Consider the following 22,582-nt stretch of genomic DNA (forward strand, 5'->3'; position numbering starts at 1 on the left):
AAAAATTTATTTCTCCAAATCCGAAAGCACATTTAGCTGAATTCAACCTCATTTGATGAAGTCAAAGACAACTAAAATTTTTTTGTAAATCAGTAATTAAATAAGAATCTTCTTTAGTCTTTATCAACATGTCGTTAATATAAATTTTTATATTTTTTTAATTTGTTGCTTGAATATTTAATGTGAGTTCTATGGTGTCTTTGTTATGGTGTTTAAATTGTCTAATTTTTCTTTTAAAATAAAAAATAAAATATTTAAAATAAAAAATAAATTATGTAAAATTTATTAAATATAATTTATTTATCTCTTTTAGTAACTTAAGTACAAAGTGATAGATATCATAGCATTTAGTATATTTTAATTATCAGTTTCTAATAAGTAGTTCCTGCATTTTTCAAATCAAATGGCATTATAGTATAATAATATATCTCTTTTAGGTAATGAAATCTGTTTTTTTTTTTTCATCAGACTGATGCATAGGTATTTGATTATACCCATTATAAACATCTAAAAAAACTTAATATCCGATATCTCGATACCGAATCAATTATGTTATCAATGTTAGGCAATGAAAAGCAATCTTTTGAGTAGATTTTATTTAGATACACATATGTCTTTTTTTATTGAATTTTTACTAATACAACATTAGACAACCATATAGAATGGGTTAACTCTCTAATAAAACTAGCATGCATTAACCCTTGTACTTGCTTCTTGTCTACGGCAACTCGGTCAGGTGATGTCTTTTGGCATTATTGCGCAGCCAACTTAAACGCTGAGTTAATGGCAAGTTGGTAGGATATGAATGTGGGATTAAATCTGGATATATCGGAGGGTTCCCATACAAACAAATTGACATTACCTCTTAATAAGTTTTGAAGTTTTAATTTCAAAAGATGAGATAAGTCTCTTTTAATCATGGTGTATTTTTCTACAATATTTTTAATTTAAAATTTTCCAAATTTTTATTGAGTTCTAGTCTCGGTTTTTCTTGAATTCGTGAATCCAAATTCACTAATATTCTAGTAAAATCTTTGAATTTATCCTTTAAAGTCAAACTTGTTTTATTGCACTTTACAACAGCTATCTAATCTCCTCGAATAGTGGCTACCCGACCTTCTGAGGTCAGGAGCTTCACTGAAAATTTAGTTGAAATAAACTTATATGAATCATTTATTGTCTTCTTTCTAAGGATTACATTGTAAGCGGTTGAATCTTTTAGGACGACAAACTCAGCATTCACTACTCGAACATCAACACCTTCCACAGTAAAAAAGAGATCAATCTTCCCATCAAACTTAATGAAGTGATCTCCTAAATTCACTATCCCGGAAAGGTATGGCTTCAGATGTTGATCCTTCAATCTCAATGCATCATAAGCATTAACCATGATTCTTTTCACTATTTTATTTTCCAATTTCGCAGTAATTACCAACCGCTCATCATCAGATGTGACATATTCGATTTTTTCTTTGAATGATAAAAGTTATTATTTTTTCCCTCTTTCTGTTCTTGGTTTCAGATCCTGAATTCGATTTTTTTTTTTTTAGTTCAAGCAACATAAAAAATTAGGTTCTTATTATTTTTAACTCTTTAAGTTGATTGTAAAACTTGCTACATTAAGTTGTTTGGGAACGAACAGAAAGGGAAGGGAAGGGAGACACTGCAGATTAGTTTTGACTTTTGAGCATGCCATTGAAGCCGGTTGAAATTATTTGCAATTTTTGTATACGACAGCATTAAGTGTTAAACTTATAATAATTATCTAATGTAATTGTGTGATTAGTGACATTTAGGCGATAGATTTCCTATCCTTCCTGGGGAGGAATCCTGGAATTTAATTGTGTTGCACATTATGAATGTGAAGGTTGACTTAGATTAAATGGTGAAATATGTGATTGTCCATTGTTTTCTATAAAGTGAGGTTTTCTGTTATTTTTTTAATAAAATATGAATATTACTAAAATATTTATTTCTTTTATTAGTAGAGGATGTGATGTGAAAAAAATATTATTTTTAATAGAAATATGAGATGGGTTGGATGTCATACATACTTTAATTATCTAAATGTAATATTTTGTTTTCTTCTATATTTTTATTAAGAGATTTTATCGGGTATTACATGTAATGGATATAATATAATATAATATAATATATTTTTATTTGTACTGTTTGGACTAAAAATATATCTAGCTTTAGGTAGCGTTTGTTTTAAGGTATTGAGACAGAGACTGAGAGACTAAGATTCAGTATCGTGTTTGTTAGTTCAGAGACTGGTTCTAAAATTTGTGTCTCTGTCTCTAAAATTTCAGTATTTCAGTACCTCTAAAAAGTAGGGACACAGGGGACTGAAATTTTTAGAGATGGAGACTGAAACTTTAATAACATTTTATACCTAAAATACTTTCATTTCAATTAATTAATTTCAATTTTATCATTTGTGCAAATTAAATTAGAGTTTCATTCTTGTTTCAATTCCTGGGGGGCGGGACATGCCCCCACCCCCGCCTCGTGACCCCAAAAAGCCCCCCGTCCCCGCTCCGTATCTGTGACGGGTGGCGGATACCCAATATCCGCCGGATATCCATTCCCCGCGGATATCCCCATGGATCTTCCTTTAAAAACAATTTAAAAAATTCAAAGAACTCATATTTCAGAAACAATGCACATTAACAATACATCATTCATAACAATGGAGATTAACAATTTTGATTTCAGAACAATTTCAAAGAACCCAGATCTGTACAATGCAGATTTTATAACAATGAAGATTAACAATACAGATTTTAGAACAATTTAAAAAATTCCAGATCTATATAATGCAGATTTTATAACAATGCAAATTAACATTAAATTTCAAAAAAAATTAAAACACACAGATCTGTAGATGACGAGGCAGTTGCAATCAGCAGCGGCGAGATGCAGACCCAGAGACGGAATAGATGGTGACAAAATCGGCGATGCGCAGATGGCGACATGCAAATCTGTGGTGGAGACGGAGACGGGCAAATCTGTGGCGCTGATGATATCTGACGAGGAGGAGGAAGGATGGCGGGCGAGGAGGAGCTCTGATAAGAAAAGGGAGAAAAGGAAGACAGAACTTGATGAGAAAAGGGAAAAAGGGAAGGGGGAAGGTGATGCGACCTCATCGAAGGGGGAGAAGCTCGCAGCGAGTCTGGGAAGTGAGCAACGGAGGTGGCGGCAATGGTGAGGAGAGGATCTGAGAGACTGAGACTGAGGCTCGGGTAGAGAGACTGAGAGAGTGAGTGAAATGGGAAATGAGAATAGGGTATTAGGGTTTGTGAAAAATACTAGCTTATAATGTAAATTTTATGATTTAGATTATTTGAATTTGTCTTTTTTAGACTTATTTTGTGATTATCATAATTTTAGAATATGATTATACTTTTAAAAAAATAAATCTCATAAAATAGAGTAAGCTATGTTCACTCTAAAATCATGACCATAGATTAAATTATGGTCACGGTTTTAAAATAGAGTGACCATAGATGAAGCTATAGCCACACTAAAATCGTGACCATAGATTAGGCTATGGTCACGGTTTTAACTTTTAAAATAGGGTGATCATAAATAAGTAATAGTCATTGTTTAAAATAGAGATGACCATAGATAAATTATGGTCACAGTTTTAAAATAGAGTGGTCATAAATAAGTTATGGTCACACTAAAACCATGACATAGATTAGACTATGGTCATAGTCTTACAAAAAGAAGACCATAGAGTAGGGTATGGTTATAGTTTTAAAATAAGGTGACCATAAATAAGCTATGGTCAGGCTAAAATCGTGACTATAGATTAAGTTATGGTCACGGTTTAAAATATGAGTAACCATAGATAAGATATATGGTCACGGTTTTAAAATAGGATGACCATAGATAAGCTATAAGCATGCTAAAACCGTGACCACAAATGATCATAGATTAGGTTATGATCACGGTTTTACAAAAAGGTGACCATAGATAAGTTATGATCATGCTAAAACCAAGACCATAAATTAGAGTATTAGACTATGATCATAGTTTTTACGCATAACCATAATAAGAAATTGTAGTTTAAAATGTCAGAATTTAAATATTACAGCTATGATCATAGATAAAAAAGAATCGTGACTATAAATCTATGACCACGTCAGAATAGATCACAGTTGAAAAATCATGACTATAAATAAAAAATTGTAACTATAGATCTATTATTAACCTTTTTACTAATTATTGTCATAATTTTTTTACGGTGATCATATACCATTTTTTTATGCATGAATAATATAGTACAAATATGTGTTCACATATACTGCATGGTTCCCTATAAATTTAAATAGCCAAATTATTACATAAGTGAATTGTGGTCACAAATACCACATGAAAAGTAAACAAAAACTTACATGATCAAAATGCATATATTCACAAAAAGAAAAGCACTAACATAAAAACCACCAACCATTATTATACCTTTAAAAAAATTTTAATCATTATAAAGATGAGCTTCAACAATTGTTGTGCATTGCTTCCAAACTTCTAATTAGTGTGTTTCATATAAAAATAAGAATGGCATATAGATAGAAATTTATAATAGGCTAACTATACAGATATATATTTATTAAAAGACAATCCCAAAATGAAAATATATTAATTACTAGCTAACAACATTAAAAAAAAAAAGATTACACACGCCAAATTAAATAAAAATGTAAATCTTGTGTATGGATATTAAAAAAAAATTCGAATATAAAATTCTAATATAAATATGATGAAAGATAGTAATAATAATGTCAATAAACTAAAAAAAATTGACATAACTAATAATGAAATTAACATATTTTGCAATATATCCCTATACACAACATTCAAAGTACAACAATTCTTAAAGAAATTGTTATTCTTTATTAGTACTTTCAACTTTTTTTTTACTTTATCTTAAACATAACAACGTATAAAATTGGCCTATGGATAAAAACATGTTTAGGTAAGTTTAAATCAACTATATTTAAAGTTTTACCTTTAAATTTAATTTATGATCATTGTAAATGAAACTATCAATGAAAATTGTCTACGTTAAAATTTAAATAGAAGTGTGTCATTATTAGAAGTGGTATCTTTTCACGGTTTATAAAGAGAATGTTTTGGGCATAAACTGTAGTACCCTCCTACGATTTATGATGAGATCTATATATATACATAATCCGCGAGACCTATTGGCGGATTTCATTGTTGGAGGTTAAAGTTTTTGGTGGTGAGGAGTTGAGAGAGAATCTGGGGCCATCAAGACTCTGGTGCGGTGGGACCATGAAAGACGGAGTTCGCAAATACCGATTGAATGGCATTGCGCACGTGGCTGAAAACATCGACCAGGAGGTTAGTTTTCAATATGCGAACATTTCATTAGTCAGTAGTCAATTTTGTTGTTAATTTATTTTGTAAATTGTTTCTTGGGCTCTGTGTAATTCCTAAGTAATTTATTTAGTGATTTGTACGTTAAATTTTGATTAGTATTAAATTGTTCTTTTCGCTAATCTACCGTGTTTCTTTAAAGAACCAAAATTTGTTGAAAAATAATTTTTCTGCGAATTAATTTTTTCGTTGGTGAGCCATAACTTTTAAAAATTGATTTTTTGCGCATTAATATTTTTTTGTGAACCTTTTTTTTATAATTTGCTATGTGTCGAATTATTTTTTTTAAAGAGCCATATTTTCTTAAAATTAGATTTTTTGCGAATTAATTTCTCTGTTAGTGAACCATATTTTTTTATAATTTGATATGTGTCGAATTAATTTTTTCATTAATGAGTCGTATATTTTTAAAATTTCATGAGTGTCAAAATAATGTTGTCTTCCACATGTTCCAGCCGACTAGGGTTATTTCCTGTGTAAGGAGACAACATAATATGCCTCTGCATGAACGGATTATATCGTATTTAGAAATTGCGGGTTTGTATCACTTGGCTAGGCTGAACAGTCAGTGGTTTTGGGTTGATGAGGCTCTACCTAGCGCATTCATTGAGAGGTGGCGTCCTGAGACGCAGACCTTTAACAAGCCGTTTGGAGAGTGCACTATCACTTTGCAGGATGTGGCATATCAGCTGGGTTTGCCCATTGATGGAGGGTGCTTCACTTATTTTGAGCATCTGATGGACAATGGAAGACCTGCATGGGAGTTGTTTCAGGAATTGTTTGGTGAGCTACCGCCGCCGAATAAAGTCAAGCAGATAACGGTTCACTTCACAAGGTTCCATGAGAGGTTTTGGGTTCTCCCAGTAGATGCGAGTGAGGAGACAGTGCGTATATACACGCGTGCTTACATTATGATGTTGTTGTCGTCTCAACTGTTTGGTGACAAGAACGCGAACCGGGTTCACCTTCATTGGTTCTCATTTCTGGCATCGATGGACGACTTGGGAAGATATAGCTAGGGTTCAACTGCACTTGCCTAGTTGTAGAGATGTATGTGTTGGGCGACAAACAGAAACATTGTTAACTTGGTCGGACCATTTCAGCTACTACAGTCTTTGATTTTCTGGAAGTTTTCCATTCTCAGACCTAGTGGTTTTGAAGTGTTTGGATTTTAGCTGGCCTCCAAGTATTGATTGTTGTTTTGTGCGGATTACATGTGTATTTTGATGTGGCACCGGGTCTCACTTGCTTGGTGATTTTGACATTGATGACGATGATACCATCGAGGATTCGGATTAACATATAGTTGTGTAGTCATTTGGTAGTACTTATGTTTCAAGATATTTGTGGTATGCATATTTAGGGTATTACGTATGTCTATCCTATTATAGTGTGCTATGCATATATGTATTACGTATGTTGTATGATATTTACTTATGAACCCCTTTGTAACAAAATTTTTAAATCTATTATGAATCCATCATCGGTAAAAAGCTAAAACATAAATAGTATCGTGTATCAATTTATGCATGAAATAAAATATAACACATTTGACGTTAACGATGGTATTAAACAAGTAAAATAAAGTTAACCAACTTCTAATATTGAACGACTTAAACATACATAGTACAATGAACTCAACAACGACAACAAAAAAATCATGAAATCTAAGAATCCCTGGCAGCAGTATGTCTTCGCTGGTCACAGTTCCTCCACGTATCACCGAGCTGACGGGAGAGCCCATAACGCTTTGGTTGGTTTGGAGTTGTATGATCCATGCTACCCTGGATTCTGTTTGACTTTGGGCATCCATCTCTTGTGCGCCTCATGTTAGGGTCTGGAATGACAGTCGGACCAGCATATGGCGGCCAGAGTCCTTCAGGGATAGGGAACACAAACTCTTCCTTGTATACGTTGAACACCTCAGTCATACGATACACATCCTGAACATATGAGGCCTAATTCAGCCATGAGTGGCCACAGTCGCATGTGTGATCCCTAAGAGAAACTTGATAGCTACCAAGGGAGAAGTTATCAGTGGACGTCATCTCAGCCACCGTATACTCAGACTGGTGACTGTCGTATAAAGTGACGGTGAAGCATCTCGAGTTTCTCATGTTCCGCTCTATTGCTTTCACCAACGCTTCACAAAATTCATGCTCAGTCCCCATTTGTGCCTCAGTCATTTGTCCTCAGACCACGAATAGCTCAGCAAGCCTTCTGTCCACGAATAGCTCAGCAAACCTTCTGTAAGTAGACTTAACCAACGAAGTTATAGGGAGGTTCCTTGTCCCCTTTAACACAAAATTCACACATTCACTAATATTGGTTGTCATGTGACCAAACCGTCTACCGCTATCCTGATGTCGGGTCCACTTGTCATATTCCATCCGATTGGCACAATCACACATAGCCGAATTCTCAGTCCGCACAATGTCAAATCAGTAATCAAACTCTGCTTCAGTCTTCGCATAGGCAGCATTCACCAACATTCTTCTCGCGTCTTGACCTTTGAAGGTCAGGCTAAAATTCGCCGCCATATGACAAATATAGAACGCTCAAAAAGCACGTGGAGGTAGCCAACTACCATTGGGTGCCTCAACGGCAGCTTTGATGCCATTATGCCTGTCGGAGATAACAAGGATACCTTCCTGTGGCATCACATGCTGTCGTAGGGTGGACAAGAAATAGGACCATGACTCCGCATTTTCTCCCTCCACAAGTGTAAACGCTATTGGCAAGATGTTTGAGTTTCCATCTTGTGCTATAGCCAGCAGTAAGGTACCACCATACTTGCCATACAAGTGAGTACTGTCAATGCTCACAAGAGGCTTGCAATGTCGAAAGGTTTCAATGCATGGTGAAAATATCCAGAAAAGACGATGAAAGTAGACTGTCGACTCATCGACCTGATCCCCAAGACGAATTGGAGAAGTCTTCAACACTGTAACCGTGCCGGCCATGATGGACTGGACGCCTAGCACCCAACGTGGCAACTCGGCATACGACTCTTTCCAATCCTTAGATATCTGTGCAATTGCCTTCTGCTTTGCCATCAAAACCTTCTTGTAACTAGGCCTGAATCCATAATTGGCTTTTGTTGCTTTCCGCAAGACCTTTATCGTAACCGCAACATCCGTCCTAACCAACGAATAGATTCTCGCACAGATAACATGGTAATCAAGCTGCCGGTGGTCACTCGAAATGGAGGTAGCCAAGCAAGTGCACGAACCGTTGTACCTCCTCACCTCCCAAGTGCCCTTTTGCGCACGAAGCGAGATGCGAATCAACCAACTACAACCTTTGTCGAACTCCTTGCATTTTTCATGATACTTCAGATGATCCAACTCTAACACCCTATACTCAACACCTCAATGGATGCTATAATCCTTCACACTCAAAATAGCTTCCTATTTATTCTGGAATGATTGTCCAATCTGAAATTCTGTAGAAGAACCCCAACTGCAGCATCTCCGTCTTACTGTTGCCCCATAGCCTCCAAGTTTAGAGTGGAGAAGTGCGAAGGGTACTGCTATGTGCCGGAACTTGAAAGGCCATGCTGTGTATGTGGATTGGCACCTGTATTATCATCGCTGTCCCTAATAATATCAACAGGCTCCTAATCTGAGTCATCATCCCGCATTACATTCTCAACTCGATCAGGTTCCCCGACCCCTACAACATCAGGAATAGTGCCAGCACCGTTATCCACCTCATATGTCTGCTACCGGACCCCATGACTCTCGAATGGTACAGAACCAACTGCCTCCGTACGGTCTAAATCAGCCGCAAATGAAGGAGATGCAACATACGGAACAGTTGGTGCGGCTGGAGCCATCGAACTAGAGGCACCGCCCATGGCAGTCGAGTGAGGAACCGGAGCTGATGCCCCAAAACTATCGACACCGACCTCCAACTTCGCATACAGCTCGTGTATTCTCACTTCTGGAAAACTCCTAAGACAATGAAACAGAACCCGAATGTCTTCATCGGCCGCTATCACAAACATGTCATACTTAACACCGGTTGACACAACTGCGATGGAAATCTTATAAAATAATTTCTTCACCCATTTGCTCCTATGTACCCTAAGCTTTGACAATATGCTGTTCTTTAGATCTGACAAGGTACTTGATGAACTGATAAATATACTCAACGGTTCTCTATCAGTGAACTTCACACCGTATTTCTTACTTCTTTGAATTTTTCAAAGCAATGTACTAGCACCAGAAAACTCTCATCCTCACTTGTCATTGTGAAAATGGTCCTTTTCAACACAATGAGATTCACCGTGTATATATAGAATTTTCACTCAACATAAACTGTGCTAGGGTACCAAGGTTTATGTATAAAAATCTCCACTTCATAAACCGTGGCAGGGTTCCACAGTTTATGTATAATTTTCTTTGTTCATAAATCGTGGTAGGATACCATGGTTTATGGTATAATTTGAAAACGTGGTAGGGTTCCACGGATTACATAAAACAGTAATAGGACACGAAAGTAAACAATTCTCAATTGTTGCAATTGGTAAACATATTCTCCATTTAATTCATTTAGGTAAATTGTCCTAGATCTGATTAAATTCGATTTTAATTATTTTGAATATTAGTTTTGAAGTTGTAAAATTCGATTCAATTTGATTATCTAATTAATTTAATATTAATTAAAATAAATCAATAAAAGTTAATAATATATATAATTTTTTCTTTTTTTATTATTTTAAATTTTATTTTCAATTGAAAATCTAATTGTAATACTAGTTATCTTGGTTCATGTGATAGTATTAGTTTTATTTGTGTTATTAGAGATTGTAATGGGAGTTGACAAAGGAGGTGTTTGCGAATGATTGAGAATAATAGTATTCTTTAAGGGGAATTGTTTGCTATTTGGAGAGGATATCTCTTAATTTGAGATGTTAGTCAATGAGATGTTATTTGTGAGACGAATTGTGTAAAAGCATTTAATCTTGTTGCTAATCACCAAGATGATTTTGGATTATTGATCTATTGGTGCTCAAAATAAAAGATATCATGCATTGGAATTGGTGTGTTGACTTTGGTTTAATTATGAGAGATGCAAATACGGTAGTAAATACTATGACAAAGATAGCGATAAAATTACAACTTTCTCATGTGGAGCTTCTTTCACTTTAGAAAGAGTTTAAAAATAACCTTAAACAAGATTGTTGCTCTATTTAAACAGTTCTTTATTTTGTTTATTTTGTTTTTATTTAAGTGACCAAAAAAATCTAACCCAAATTTAATTGTATCAGTTCATTGTTTTTTGTAATCTGAACCAATTCTGTCCGTGATCATCCCAATAACGTGTGTAACACAATTTGGGTTAACCTAAACCCGGCCCATCAAAACGGGTCGGCGCTCCAGAACATTTTTTTCCCTCGTTTCTTGAATTAAAACAAAAAAAACAAAAAAAGAAAACTTGTTTCTTCATCCTGTTGGAGAGTTGGTTGTGATGAGTAGGGAGATCTGAGAAGAGAGAGAGAGAGAGAGAGAGAGAGAGAGAGAAGAATGGGGGCAACTCCTCACTCCAACGGGAACGGTTCAATATTGGATCAGGAAAATGGCACTCTATCATCCCCCGGCAGCGCCACCCATGCCATATCATCATCGGTGGACTTCGGGACGATAGAGGCGGTGGAGTACGTGCGCTCGCTGACGGACGTGGGGGCCATGACGCGGCTGCTGCATGAGTGCATCGCCCACCAGAGGGCCCTTGACGTCCAGCTCGACGACCTCCTCTCCCAGCGCGGCGACCTCGACCGCCACCTCCTCCACCTCCAGCGCTCATCTGAGGTTCTGGATATTGTCAAGTCTGATTCAGACCACATGCTCTCTAACGTCTCATCCACTTGCGACCTCGCCGATGACGTCAGCCGTAAGGTCCGGGAGCTCGACATCGCACAGTCGCGAGTCCGCTCCACGCTCCTCCGTATCGACGCCATCGTAGAGAGGGCCAACTGCCTCGACGGTGTCCACCGCGCTCTCGAAAACGAGGACTATGAGGCTGCTGCGAAGTACGTGCAGACGTTCCTCCAGATCGACTCTCAGTACAAGGATTCCGCCTCCGATCAGAGGGAGCGCTTGATGGGCGCCAAGAAGCAGCTCGAAGGGATCGTCCGGAAGAAGCTCTCCGCCGCTGTGGACCAGCGTGACCACCCTTCCATTCTGAGGTTCATTCGGTTGTATACGCCACTGGGTTTGGAGGAGGAGGGTTTGCAGGTTTACGTTGGGTACTTGAAGAAGGTGATTGCGATGCGTTCGAGGCTGGAATTTGAGCAGTTGGTGGAGTTGATGGAGCAGAATAGTGCCGGTGGCATCAATGCTGGTATGAATCAGAGCCCTGTTAACTTCGTTGGGTGTTTGACTAATTTGTTTAAGGACATTGTGTTGGCAATTGAAGAGAACAGTGAGATCTTGAGTAGTCTGTGTGGAGAGGATGGGATTGTGTATGCGATCTGTGAGCTCCAGGAGGAGTGTGATTCGAGGGGTTCTGTGATCTTGAAAAAGTATATGGAGTATAGGAAGTTGGCTAAGTTGTCCACTGAGATCAATGCTCAGAACAACAATTTGCTAGCTGTTGGAGGAAGCCCTGAGGGACCGGACCCGCGAGAGGTTGAATTGTACTTGGAAGAGATCCTCTCGCTGATGCAGTTGGGTGAGGATTACACCGAGTTCATGATTTCCAAGATCAAAGGACTTACTTCTGTTGATCCTGAATTGGTCCCGCGTGCAACCAAGGCTTTCAGGAGTGGTAGTTTCAGCAAAGTGGCTCAGGATCTTACTGGGTTTTATGTGATTCTGGAGGGATTCTTCATGGTGGAAAATGTCAGGAAGGCTATCAGGATCGATGAACATGTACCTGACAGCCTTACCACTTCTATGGTAGACGATGTGTTTTATGTGTTGCAAAGTTGCTTAAGAAGGGCAATATCCACTGCTAATATCAGTTCTGTTGTGGCGGTTTTGAGTGGGGCCAGTAGTTTGTTGAGCAATGAATATCAGGAAGCCTTGCAACAGAAAACAAGAGAGCCGAACCTTGGTGCAAAGTTGTTCTTTGGTGGTGTTGGTGTGCAGAAGACTGGGACAGAAATTGCAACGTCTTTAAATAATATGGATGTTAGCAGTGAATATGTTTTGAAGCTCAAGCACGAAATTGAGGAACAATGTGCTGAGGTAATTGCAATATTTTAAGTACCTTATAGTTTATATTTCATCAAAGCAGTAAATTTGCTTGGTACATCCAGGTTTATCCATGGTTGTGCTCTATTTTACAGAGGAAGGCAATTTGATATTCTAGGGATTAGTCATACAAGAATTTGATTCTTATGAATTACAAAAACAATCATGATGAAAACCAATAGAGCAGCTGTTTCTAGCTGTGCACAGTAGCACATATGATCAAAATTATTGCTTCGAGTAATATTAAGAAATTAATCTTGGATGGATATAGAACAGCATCAATATTGAACTATACTATTCCCAGAATGGGGTGATATATATATGGTCAATTTTTTTTAATCAACTTCAGGCTGGCGTAGCTAATACAGGCAGGTTATTTGAATTAGTAGATAATTTATTAAAGAATTGCTCTTAGTGTGCTTTGGAAATAGTATTCTGGATTATTTTCAGTTAAAGGCCTATAACTTATATTTTTGGTGCCCATGTTCTTTTGAGAATCTTGTTTCACATTCTTTGACAGTGAGGACCCCGTAGAACTATGATTTATCTAACAATAAAATTCTCCCAGTTTCCTTCTGTTCTGTTTGTTCTTGTGTAGTTCGAACTGTGTTTCTTTGGTACTTATAGAGACTGATGTGATATCTAAGCCTTGATGGGAAGTATCATTTTTACCATACATTAGACGGCAATTCTGCTAATTAAATGTGACACATATCTCTCTAGCTTCCACAAGACTGCCCCTTTCAGATGAAGGAACTTTATAGATCGAACAGAGTTACATTATTATTTTTCCAATTGGTCTTTAATATCTGGTATATGGAACCATAATCTGTAATAGTACCAAAATGGCTCTCATGTGTAGTATTGCTTTGCCCAATAATAATATAATCACTGTATAATTTTAACATTAACTGACTGAATTACTTTTTGTAGGTTTTTCCTGCGCCAGCTGACCGAGAAAAGGTGAAATCTTGTTTGTCTGAGTTGGCAGATAGCAGCAATGCTTTCAAGCAAGCTCTGAATGCCGGTATTGAGCAACTTGTTGCAACCATTACGCCACGAATACGACCCGTATTAGACAGTGTAGGAACAATCAGCTATGAGCTTTCGGAGGCGGAGTATGCAGATAATGAGGTGAATGACCCTTGGGTTCAAAGACTTCTCCATGCTGTGGAGACAAATGTGGCATGGATGCAGCCATTGATGACTGTTAACAATTATGACACTTTTGTTCATTTGGTTATCGACTTCATTGTGAAAAGGCTTGAAGTCATTATGATGCAGAAGAGATTTAGTCAGCTTGGTGGCCTTCAGCTTGACAGAGATGCTAGAGCTCTTGTAAGCCATTTCAGCGTCATGACACAGAGAACTGTTAGAGACAAGTTTGCCCGTCTTACACAAATGGCAACCATTCTAAATTTAGAAAAGGTTTCTGAGATCTTAGATTTCTGGGGTGAGAACTCGGGACCTATGACTTGGAGATTAACTCCAGCAGAGGTTAGGCGTGTATTGGGTCTACGGGTTGATTTCAAGCCGGAAGCCATAGCTGCTCTTAAGTTGTGATACCAATCTATATGGTCTCTGCACATTCTTCTTTCCTTTAGTTATTTTATTAAAAGAAAAATCTTCCAGATAAGTATTATATATTCATCCCTATTGTTGTTAATTTTTACTGTTTGGGCTGGCTATCAGTTATTTTATGTTGCTTGCATTACGTTGTTGTTGGCTTCATAAGGGAATATGCAGAGCATGTTGTACAAAAGGTCATTATTCTTCATTGCTTACCGTCCAATTTTGAGATTAAATATGTTCTATCTTTTGTAAATCAATTTTCGAGAAGGAAATCTCTTGGATAACTTCCCATGCTTATAACCCATGTTAGTGTACTTGTACCTGTGTTGCCAATCATTGTATAATTTGCTATTATTTTGTTCTGGTGATTCTGTCGCATCAAGAATAGTAGTACTACAATTATTGACTATTTCCACTTTCCACGAAATCTCAACATATATTTAAAATTGCAGACACAGGAGATTAGTAATACGACTCTTAATGAGTTTTAAGCATGATTTTCTTAACCTTTCCTTTGATAGAGGCTGCTGGTGCCCATGTACATATAATGCTTATTTTATGCTGATCAGTGGAGAGTCTTTTGCAATACTCACAAGTCACTAGAACATAAAGCAAGAAGCAGGGATTTAAAATGTTACAAGTAGTAAAAGTCTGAGAAATCTGCAAAAAAAGCAGGACAATCAAGCTTTCACACCAGTTTCACAAAGGGGGAAGTTCTGATCTAAACAACAAATCCTGCTTAGAAGGTAATACATTCTGTGAGCAACGTTTGAGTATTAATTTGACCTCTATTAAGTATATGAATTAGAGGAATATGCGTCCAAAACAAAAAATCACAAGCAGATAGATGTCAGGATAAAAAAATAGTTTAAAAAAAAAAAATTAGACATGAGCAGTCCCCTGGGTGAATTTTGGGTCCTCACATCTGTACTTGCCATCAGGGCCAATTCCAAAACCTTTTGAATCAGCGAAAACATTCTCTAGAAGCTGGCTGCGGGGTGGAAGGGGGCTCTCATCTGAAAACTCAACAGCATCATCAAGGACCTCATCAATCTTTTTCTCTATGCTCTTCAATTCTTGTTCATTTGCTAATTTGTTCTCAATCATGTATTTTTTCAATGCAGATATCGGATCCCTAGCAGCATAGCGTGCCTTCTCAGCTGCCAAAGCATAATCATATCATGATAAACATGGGTTCAAAAGTGAATGTTACTAAGATACCATCAGAAATACATAATGGAATTGCTTACCAGGATCACGAAGCTCATCAGGATCAGCCAATGAGTGACCTCTAAATCTATAGGTCTCACATTCCACCAAAGTTGGTCCATCTCCTCTTCTGGCTCTTTCAATTGCCTCCTTTGCGACTTCCCTAACCTTCAAAACATCCATTCCATCTACATGAACCCCTGCCATTCCAAATGCTGGTCCTTTCTTCCATATCTCAGGATCTGAAGTTGCCCTCAGATGTGACATCCCAATAGCCCACAAATTATTCTCCACAACAAAAATAATTGGCAATTTCCACAAAGCTGCCATGTTAAGGCATTCATAGAACTGTCCATTGTTACAAGTTCCATCGCCAAAGAACGCCAGTGTCACGTGATCAGCACTTGCCTCTTTGAGCACCTCCCTCCTGTACTTGCTGGAGAATGCTGCTCCAGTTGCCACAGGAATACCTTCACCAATGAAAGCAAACCCACCAATCAAATTATGCTCCTTTGAGAACATGTGCATTGAGCCACCCTGTCCTCTGCAGCACCCTGTGGCCTTTCCAAAGAGCTCACTCATGACGGCACGTGCTGGTACGCCCTTACTCAGCGCATGAACATGGTCCCTGTAGGTGCTCACTACAGTGTCTTCCTTCTTTAGAAGCTTGATGAACCCAGTTGACACAGCTTCTTGGCCATTGTACAAGTGAACAAAACCGAACATTTTGCCTCTATAGTACATCTGTGCACACATGTCCTCAAAGAATCTGCCTAATATCATGTCTTCATAGAGCTCCAAGCCTTCCTCTTTGGTAATGAGCTGCAACACAAACCCAAATAACTAAACAACAATCTCAAACATCTATTTCTAGAATCTGCAAGAAATGAGCTCTTCTTAACGTTTAATCAATCCCCAAAATCCATATCATCATGTTATGGAGTATCTCTACACGATTGAAAGAGCACAAATAAAAAAGAGAATTAATCATCGAAAACTTTTGTCCATTCTGTTTTTCAGAAGCCCATCACGCAGAATTGATGCAATGCTGGAAAGGGAGAGAAAACGAGGGAAAAGGGAGTACCATATTGGCGCTGGATTTGACATCGGTGACAGCGGCAGCAGTGGATCGGCGGCAGTGAGGAATAGCAAGCTTAAGGGGAGGGGTAGGATTGAAACGAAGGCTGTGTGGAGATCCAAGGAAAGATGGAGAACCTCTGAATCTGAATCTGAAGGGATCCGAAGACAATGACTTCTCATTGGATCTGATTCCGACAGGGACAGGACGAGGTTGAGCAAAGTTGGTTGCTGAGAAAGACATTATCGTAACTTCCAAAGAAGAGAGAAAAATGTGTATTACGTTTTATTATTGTTATTATTAATTGGCTTATTATGTTAATGTAATTCAATCAGAAAAGAAAGGAGTAGGGGCGGAGGATACAAGGGAATAAGACAATAATCAGGGCCTTCACCTATCTATCTATTTAAGTATTTACTATTTATCAATGAATGATGAACAAATCACCTTCACTTAACTCTCTCATTTCATACACAGGGAGAGGGAAAGAAGCCACATTCCACATGCGACATGCAAGCCACCAAAACTCAACCAACTTTTCCTACAATTACTGTATTTACCTAATAATACTATTCTTATATAATCATTAATCATTAAAACTAGCAAGTGGACCCGCGCGTACGGTGAAAAAAAATGTATGGCCTAAACTTTTATTTATAGATATTTTTTTATTCATTATATATTAGAAATTTAACAGTAGATTCAAATAATAAAGATTGATTAGTCACCAAAAAAATAATAAAGATTGATTATAATTTAGAAAAGAATGTATAATCAAGTATAAATTTTTGTTATATAATATAAAACAAATGATTAATTATGGCAGCTCAATGATACAAATTTTTTTGTCCTATACGTATTGAAACCTTTATGAAAACTTTGTTAATCTAGTATATTGAAATATATTATTTGAGTGTAATTTGAATATTCAGCATTCATTTAAGAAAAAAATGTTGAATCACAAAATTAAAATTCAAAGAAAAAAATTTTGTTGTTTGAATCCAAGAATTGTATTTATCTATTTAAAGGCCTTGAAATTATAGTGTCAAGATTAATTTAATGTAGAAAAAAAATTGAAAATGTTAGATAATAAACTACTATAAATGTAATTGTACAAAAATTATCTATAATAACTTCATTGTGAATTATTGTTGTGCTAGATATAAGTTTTAATTTTGGCCATGTAATAAAAAATTAAGTTCGTTTTCAAAAATGGAATTCTCTTACATACCATACTCTATGAACTTGTATACCCATGATATATTGATATTTGTCTCTTTATTATTTAGTTTGCTTTATATAAAAAAAAATATGAGTTATGTATGAGATTAATAAAGACAATAATATACTCTTCAATGTTCAAAATTTGAGTGACTAATGCACACTATACCTAAAAATGTTAGTTAATCATGAGATGAAATCCTCAACTATTAAAATAATATATTCCAACTTTACATTTTATATTTGTAGCATTAACACATAACTTAGAAGCCTGGTGTAAATCAGTACGTGCGTATGGGAGAGAAAATAATCTGCATCCTATACATCAATTTTAGAGGAAGTTACTGTTTATCCAAAAAATTGTTAAAAATAAAATACAATTACTGATTATAAAATATTAATCCTTGGAAAATACTTAACAGTAAATATATATTTTCAAAAAATATCTTAGAGATTGAATTTTGATACAATTTTTTGTAAGTATAATTATAAAAATAAGATATTATTATATTTAAAATTTGGTAATTTTTCATTAAGTATTTTTTATAATTTATTTTTAACAACCAATAATACTTTTAAAAAATCACAAAACAATATACTTAACAAAAAATCACCAAATTTTAAGAATAATAATATCTCATTTGTTAATCATACTTACAAAAAATCGCATAAAAGTTCAATTTCTAATGTATTTTTTGAGAAATACATATTTAATGTTAGTTTTTTTGCAATATCATCTAACATTAAATATGTATTTCTCAAAAAATAAATTAGAGATTGAATTTTGATACAATTTTTTGCAAACATGATTAAAAAAAATATTATTATCCTTAGAATTTGGTGGTTTTCATGCAGTATATATTTTTTTGTTAACAACTAATAATACTTTTAAAAAATCACAAAAAATATACACTTTTGAAAAAAAAACAAATTATAAGAATAATATTTCATTTTTTTTAATTATGCTTGCAAAAAATCACATCAAAAGTCAATCTCTAAAACATTTTTTGAAAATATATATTTACTGTTGCACATTTTTGTCGTATTTTAAAATTATTTAAAAAAAATTTTGTCCATAGTAAAATTCGGATGCATTTTTGTCCGTGTTTAAATAATTTGGGGTGTTTTTTTAGTTAACTCAAAACCTGCTGTAAAATATTAAATTAAATTGTAAAAATTGTTATAACAAATAAGGGTCTATAGCTCAGTGGTAGAGCATTTGACTGCAGATCAAGAGGTCACCGGTTCGAACCCGGTTGGGCCCTTTTTATTCCTCTTTCTATTTATTAATTTTGGTTTAACGAGTGTCCCGAAAAAGAAAAACTAAATAATTATTAACTAGTAATTCTTTTGGTAGGAAGCAATCATCAGCCGTCGTTATATGCACGAGTGTATAACAATGGACTTTTCAAGTTAACATGGAGCAGAATGCAGAATTCATATTCATTTCACGTGAAGAAGCTCATGGTCGATTATTAAGAGTATCGATACAAACTCCATATACAAGGAATATAATCTTCTAGAGATGGTGTATGAACACACTGAAAACAAATCGTCTTGCGGACTTATTGAACTTTAAGTTGGAGGTAGTTCTGGCAGAGAAAAGCAAACATGAAATTGGGATGAGAAAAATTGCACTGAGAATCCAATATTTCATATTTAGGAGACGAAATGGATACCCAAACAAGTTCTTACTTACGATTCAATTATAAAACTAAATCATCTTAAATAATGGAAAACTCGGCACATCCTTTCGAGTCTAGCATTTTACAGTAGTTGGCATATGGCTTATGCAATCAACAGCTAAAGACTTTGTTATATTGCACGGCAACTCAGAGCTGCTGCACGCAAGAGGCATAGCTTGATTGTTAATTGAACATAATTCCAGATACACCATACTTATTGAGCATGTAAAATCAATAAACCAAATCTTAGCTACATCGAATACAAATCCCAAAACTCGTGTTTTGTTTGATAATTCTAGCGCTCTATGAAATAAGTAGTTAACACTTAAACATCTACCCACAATACTAACTTCAGGACATTTTGATCCACACTTTGGCAAACGAAGCAATCAAGCAGATAAAATAACAGCTTGCGGGGAACTGCGAATTATTGATTTAGGTTATGCAGCCATGTTAACATAAAATGGGTCTTGAAATCTGATCACATTCATGTCAAAGATATAAACCATAAACGCAAACATTTCTACTATGAAATCTCAAAATGGTCACACCCATATTTTCCAAAGTACATACTTCATAGCACTAAAACTCATAAGGAGTCGCCAATGTATATAAATATAACCAACCCAAAATGGAAAAACTACAATATCCATAAGAATAATAAACCCTAGATAACACAAAAATTGACCGGACAGAGCCTCTAGTCGAATAAGCTGAATCCCATATCATCATCACTCTCTTCTTGGGGTTCTTCCTGTAAAATTGCAAGAAACAATAACGCATTAGAAAACCATAAGCTATATAGTACATAGAACAACACCGCCACCGCCACCGCCACTACCACCACAAATAATGAATTACCTTCTTCTTCTCCTCAGCTGCAGGAGCTGCTGCTGCACCACCACCACCACCGGCAGCGGCAGCAGGGGCGGCTGCAACAGCAACTGGAGCCCCACCTCCTCCACCGCTGGCTATCAAATCCTCAACATTTCTCTTCTCAGCGAGTTTAGCAAATAAGCTGGGCCAGTATGACTCAACTGATACCTTGGCACTTTTCAACAAGGATGAGATATTTTCAGCCTAATAATAGATTAAGGAGATACACATCATCCTTGAACGAATTCATAATCATACCTACCAATCCAACTTACCCAAAACTTAAATTTACTCCAAATCAATTCAATCAAGTATCAATTAATCAACTGATAAAACAAAAATCAGATTATACCACATCCTATAACGTAATATAACTAAATAAATAATACCCTATTTCAATCAGCAAACAAGATGTTCATTATGAATCCCAACGACAAAGTACTTCAATTGATCCAATATATCCCAAAAGAAGAAAATATAACCCTAGATTAATCAATTACTAGAACACACGCACAGGTAGCCCTAAATTAAAGGATGAGGAAGGATACAGTGACAGGGAGTTTGTCGTCGTGAAGGATCATAACGGCGTAACTGCAAGCAGCCTCAGCAATCGACATTTTCACACTACAGAAGCAAAGAAGGAAACAAAAATAAAGATTATATTCCGAAAACAAAAACAAGACCTTCGGAACAATAATGAAAATAGAAATGGTTTCGATGTATGGGATTGGATAAGAACTTACCCGGATAAAAGGAAATTGGAGAAGGTAGAGTGAAGAGTGGTTTCTCTGCAACGAAAATTTGGTGCGCGCCGCAACTGCAATGCGATTCTAGGGTTTCGAGGGTTTATTAAAAGCTACAACAGCAACCACCAATCGTTTATGCATTATATGGGCCTTTTGCAGTTTAGGCCCATTTCATATTTTTCACATTTCGTTTTACTAGGACAGCCCACCACAATTGGCCTAAAAATATCACAGACTTGTTTGTTTTTGTTTTTGAAACTTATTCTCTAAGTCACTATATTTTGATATCCAAAAAGTCAAATACACAAGGCTCTAGATTTTGAGCAAACAATTCAAATTTTACTTTTTACCAAATTTTGCAAGTACTAGTTTGATGTGCTACACGGAACCTATTAATTTTTGTTTCAACTTTTAAGTGGTATTGTTAAGTATAATTTTTTGTCATATACTATTTTTTTGAGTAATAGTATATGAACAATAAAATTTATTATTTTTTATTAATACTAAATTTTTAAATATTACATTTTAAATATTAAATTTTAAATTTTAATAGAATAAAAATAAAGTACTAATCTAAAGTGTTGACTAATATTTTTGAGAAATGTTAAAAGGTCATCAGAATTTATTTTTTTGACCATCAGATTGTTTATCAATATTTAAAAATATAGAATAAAGTATATTGTTGGATTACTATACTAAAAGAATTGAATTGATAACTAAGTGATAGCTAAAAATAAAAAATCTGATAGCCTTCTAATATTTTTTTTGATAAAAACATTGGCTCTCTAATATTTTTTTATTTTTTTCCATGTTTTTCTTTTCACTTAAAAATTATATGATGAAAAATTATACTTGAAAAGAAAAAGAAATTAAAAAATTAAAATTCTAATGAATGAATAAATCAATTAATCATTTTAACAAGACATTAAAATTATTCTGTATAAGCATATGATATATCAGGATGAATATTAGAGTGTTACTAAAATTTATTGTTTTTTTATAGTAATTAATCAAGTGTGGGTTAAAAATATATTGTTGGATTATTAACTAAAAAGAATTGGATTGATACCTAAAATTATCGACAAAGAATAATAAATTCGATTCGTCTTCTAGTATTTTTTATATCACAGCTTGTCAGCTTGAAATCAATAAAGAATTACAGTAAGTTAGTCTATTGCCACCAAAGAAAACTTCAAAGGAGAATTTGTGAACTTTACTAAGCAAAGCAAAGTGATAAATTTGGAAGAGATTAAGAATACTACGCATAGCATATTGTGAGCAACTCAGCCAGCAAACCATGCAGAATCTAAGGAGAGCAGGTCAACTAAGTACAAACTGAAACCTTTGTATGCATTCAGCATCCAACGTGCCGGCCTAGAAAACTATAAAGTCTGCACTGCACAACTCATTTTGCAGATTTTGGAACATATACAATTACAGACATTTCTCTGCGCATGCCTTAATTAGTAGCAATTCATGAGATTCAGGACTCCGATAATATTAAATTAACAAGACCCTAGACGTTTATTTTTTTAGATATAGATAAAATTTTGATGTAATATTCAGTTATTAGATTGTGCAGTA

At 35.4% G+C, this 22,582-nt stretch overlaps 3 protein-coding genes and 1 non-coding gene across 4 annotated transcripts; 2 read left to right on the forward strand and 2 right to left on the reverse strand.

The window, feature by feature from the left end:
- Positions 1 to 10,856: 10,856 nt before the first annotated feature.
- LOC107491900 (conserved oligomeric Golgi complex subunit 4) lies at positions 10,857 to 14,283 on the forward strand. The gene is made up of 2 exons (XM_016112823.3): positions 10,857 to 12,605; positions 13,545 to 14,283. Exons 1-2 carry the CDS (start codon positions 10,941 to 10,943, stop codon positions 14,172 to 14,174), a joined length of 2,295 nt encoding a protein of 764 aa, XP_015968309.1. The 5' UTR covers positions 10,857 to 10,940; the 3' UTR covers positions 14,175 to 14,283.
- A 525-nt stretch (positions 14,284 to 14,808) lies between these two features.
- On the reverse strand, positions 14,809 to 16,926 carry LOC107491901 (pyruvate dehydrogenase E1 component subunit alpha-3, chloroplastic). The gene is made up of 3 exons (XM_016112824.3): positions 16,477 to 16,926; positions 15,434 to 16,214; positions 14,809 to 15,343 (listed from the first exon to the last, which is right to left on the reverse strand). Exons 1-3 carry the CDS (start codon positions 16,711 to 16,713, stop codon positions 15,066 to 15,068), a joined length of 1,296 nt encoding a protein of 431 aa, XP_015968310.1. The 5' UTR covers positions 16,714 to 16,926; the 3' UTR covers positions 14,809 to 15,065.
- A 1,958-nt stretch (positions 16,927 to 18,884) lies between these two features.
- Positions 18,885 to 18,956, forward strand: TRNAC-GCA (transfer RNA cysteine (anticodon GCA)). Its single transcript has one exon. It is a non-coding gene; the product is annotated as a tRNA-Cys (tRNA).
- Positions 18,957 to 19,877: 921 nt separating this feature from the next.
- Positions 19,878 to 21,140, reverse strand: LOC107491903 (60S acidic ribosomal protein P1-1). The gene is made up of 4 exons (XM_016112825.3): positions 20,996 to 21,140; positions 20,801 to 20,876; positions 20,238 to 20,456; positions 19,878 to 20,130 (listed from the first exon to the last, which is right to left on the reverse strand). Exons 2-4 carry the CDS (start codon positions 20,867 to 20,869, stop codon positions 20,077 to 20,079), a joined length of 342 nt encoding a protein of 113 aa, XP_015968311.1. The 5' UTR covers positions 20,870 to 20,876; positions 20,996 to 21,140; the 3' UTR covers positions 19,878 to 20,076.
- Positions 21,141 to 22,582: the final 1,442 nt, after the last annotated feature.

The sequence above is a fragment of the Arachis duranensis genome, chromosome 6, assembly GCF_000817695.3.
Source record: "Arachis duranensis cultivar V14167 chromosome 6, aradu.V14167.gnm2.J7QH, whole genome shotgun sequence".
Taxonomy (NCBI): domain Eukaryota; kingdom Viridiplantae; phylum Streptophyta; class Magnoliopsida; order Fabales; family Fabaceae; genus Arachis; species Arachis duranensis.

Bases quoted from the DNA above. Each gene is read 5' to 3' on its own strand.
- LOC107491900 (XM_016112823.3), top strand. From the start codon at position 10,941: ATGGGGGCAACTCCTCACTCCAACGGGAACGGTTCAATATTGGATCAG. The intron at 12,606-13,544 runs GTAATTGCAATA...TACTTTTTGTAG, and splicing joins TTGAGGAACAATGTGCTGAG to GTTTTTCCTGCGCCAGCTGA.
- LOC107491901 (XM_016112824.3), bottom strand. From the start codon at position 16,713: ATGTCTTTCTCAGCAACCAACTTTGCTCAACCTCGTCCTGTCCCTGTC. The intron at 16,215-16,476 runs GTACTCCCTTTT...TTTGTGTTGCAG, and splicing joins TCAAATCCAGCGCCAATATG to CTCATTACCAAAGAGGAAGG. The intron at 15,344-15,433 runs GTAAGCAATTCC...ATGCTTTGGCAG, and splicing joins TGATGAGCTTCGTGATCCTG to CTGAGAAGGCACGCTATGCT.
- LOC107491903 (XM_016112825.3), bottom strand. From the start codon at position 20,869: ATGTCGATTGCTGAGGCTGCTTGCAGTTACGCCGTTATGATCCTTCAC. The intron at 20,457-20,800 runs GTATCCTTCCTC...ATCTATTATTAG, and splicing joins ACGACAAACTCCCTGTCACT to GCTGAAAATATCTCATCCTT. The intron at 20,131-20,237 runs GTAATTCATTAT...GCAATTTTACAG, and splicing joins CAGCTGAGGAGAAGAAGAAG to GAAGAACCCCAAGAAGAGAG.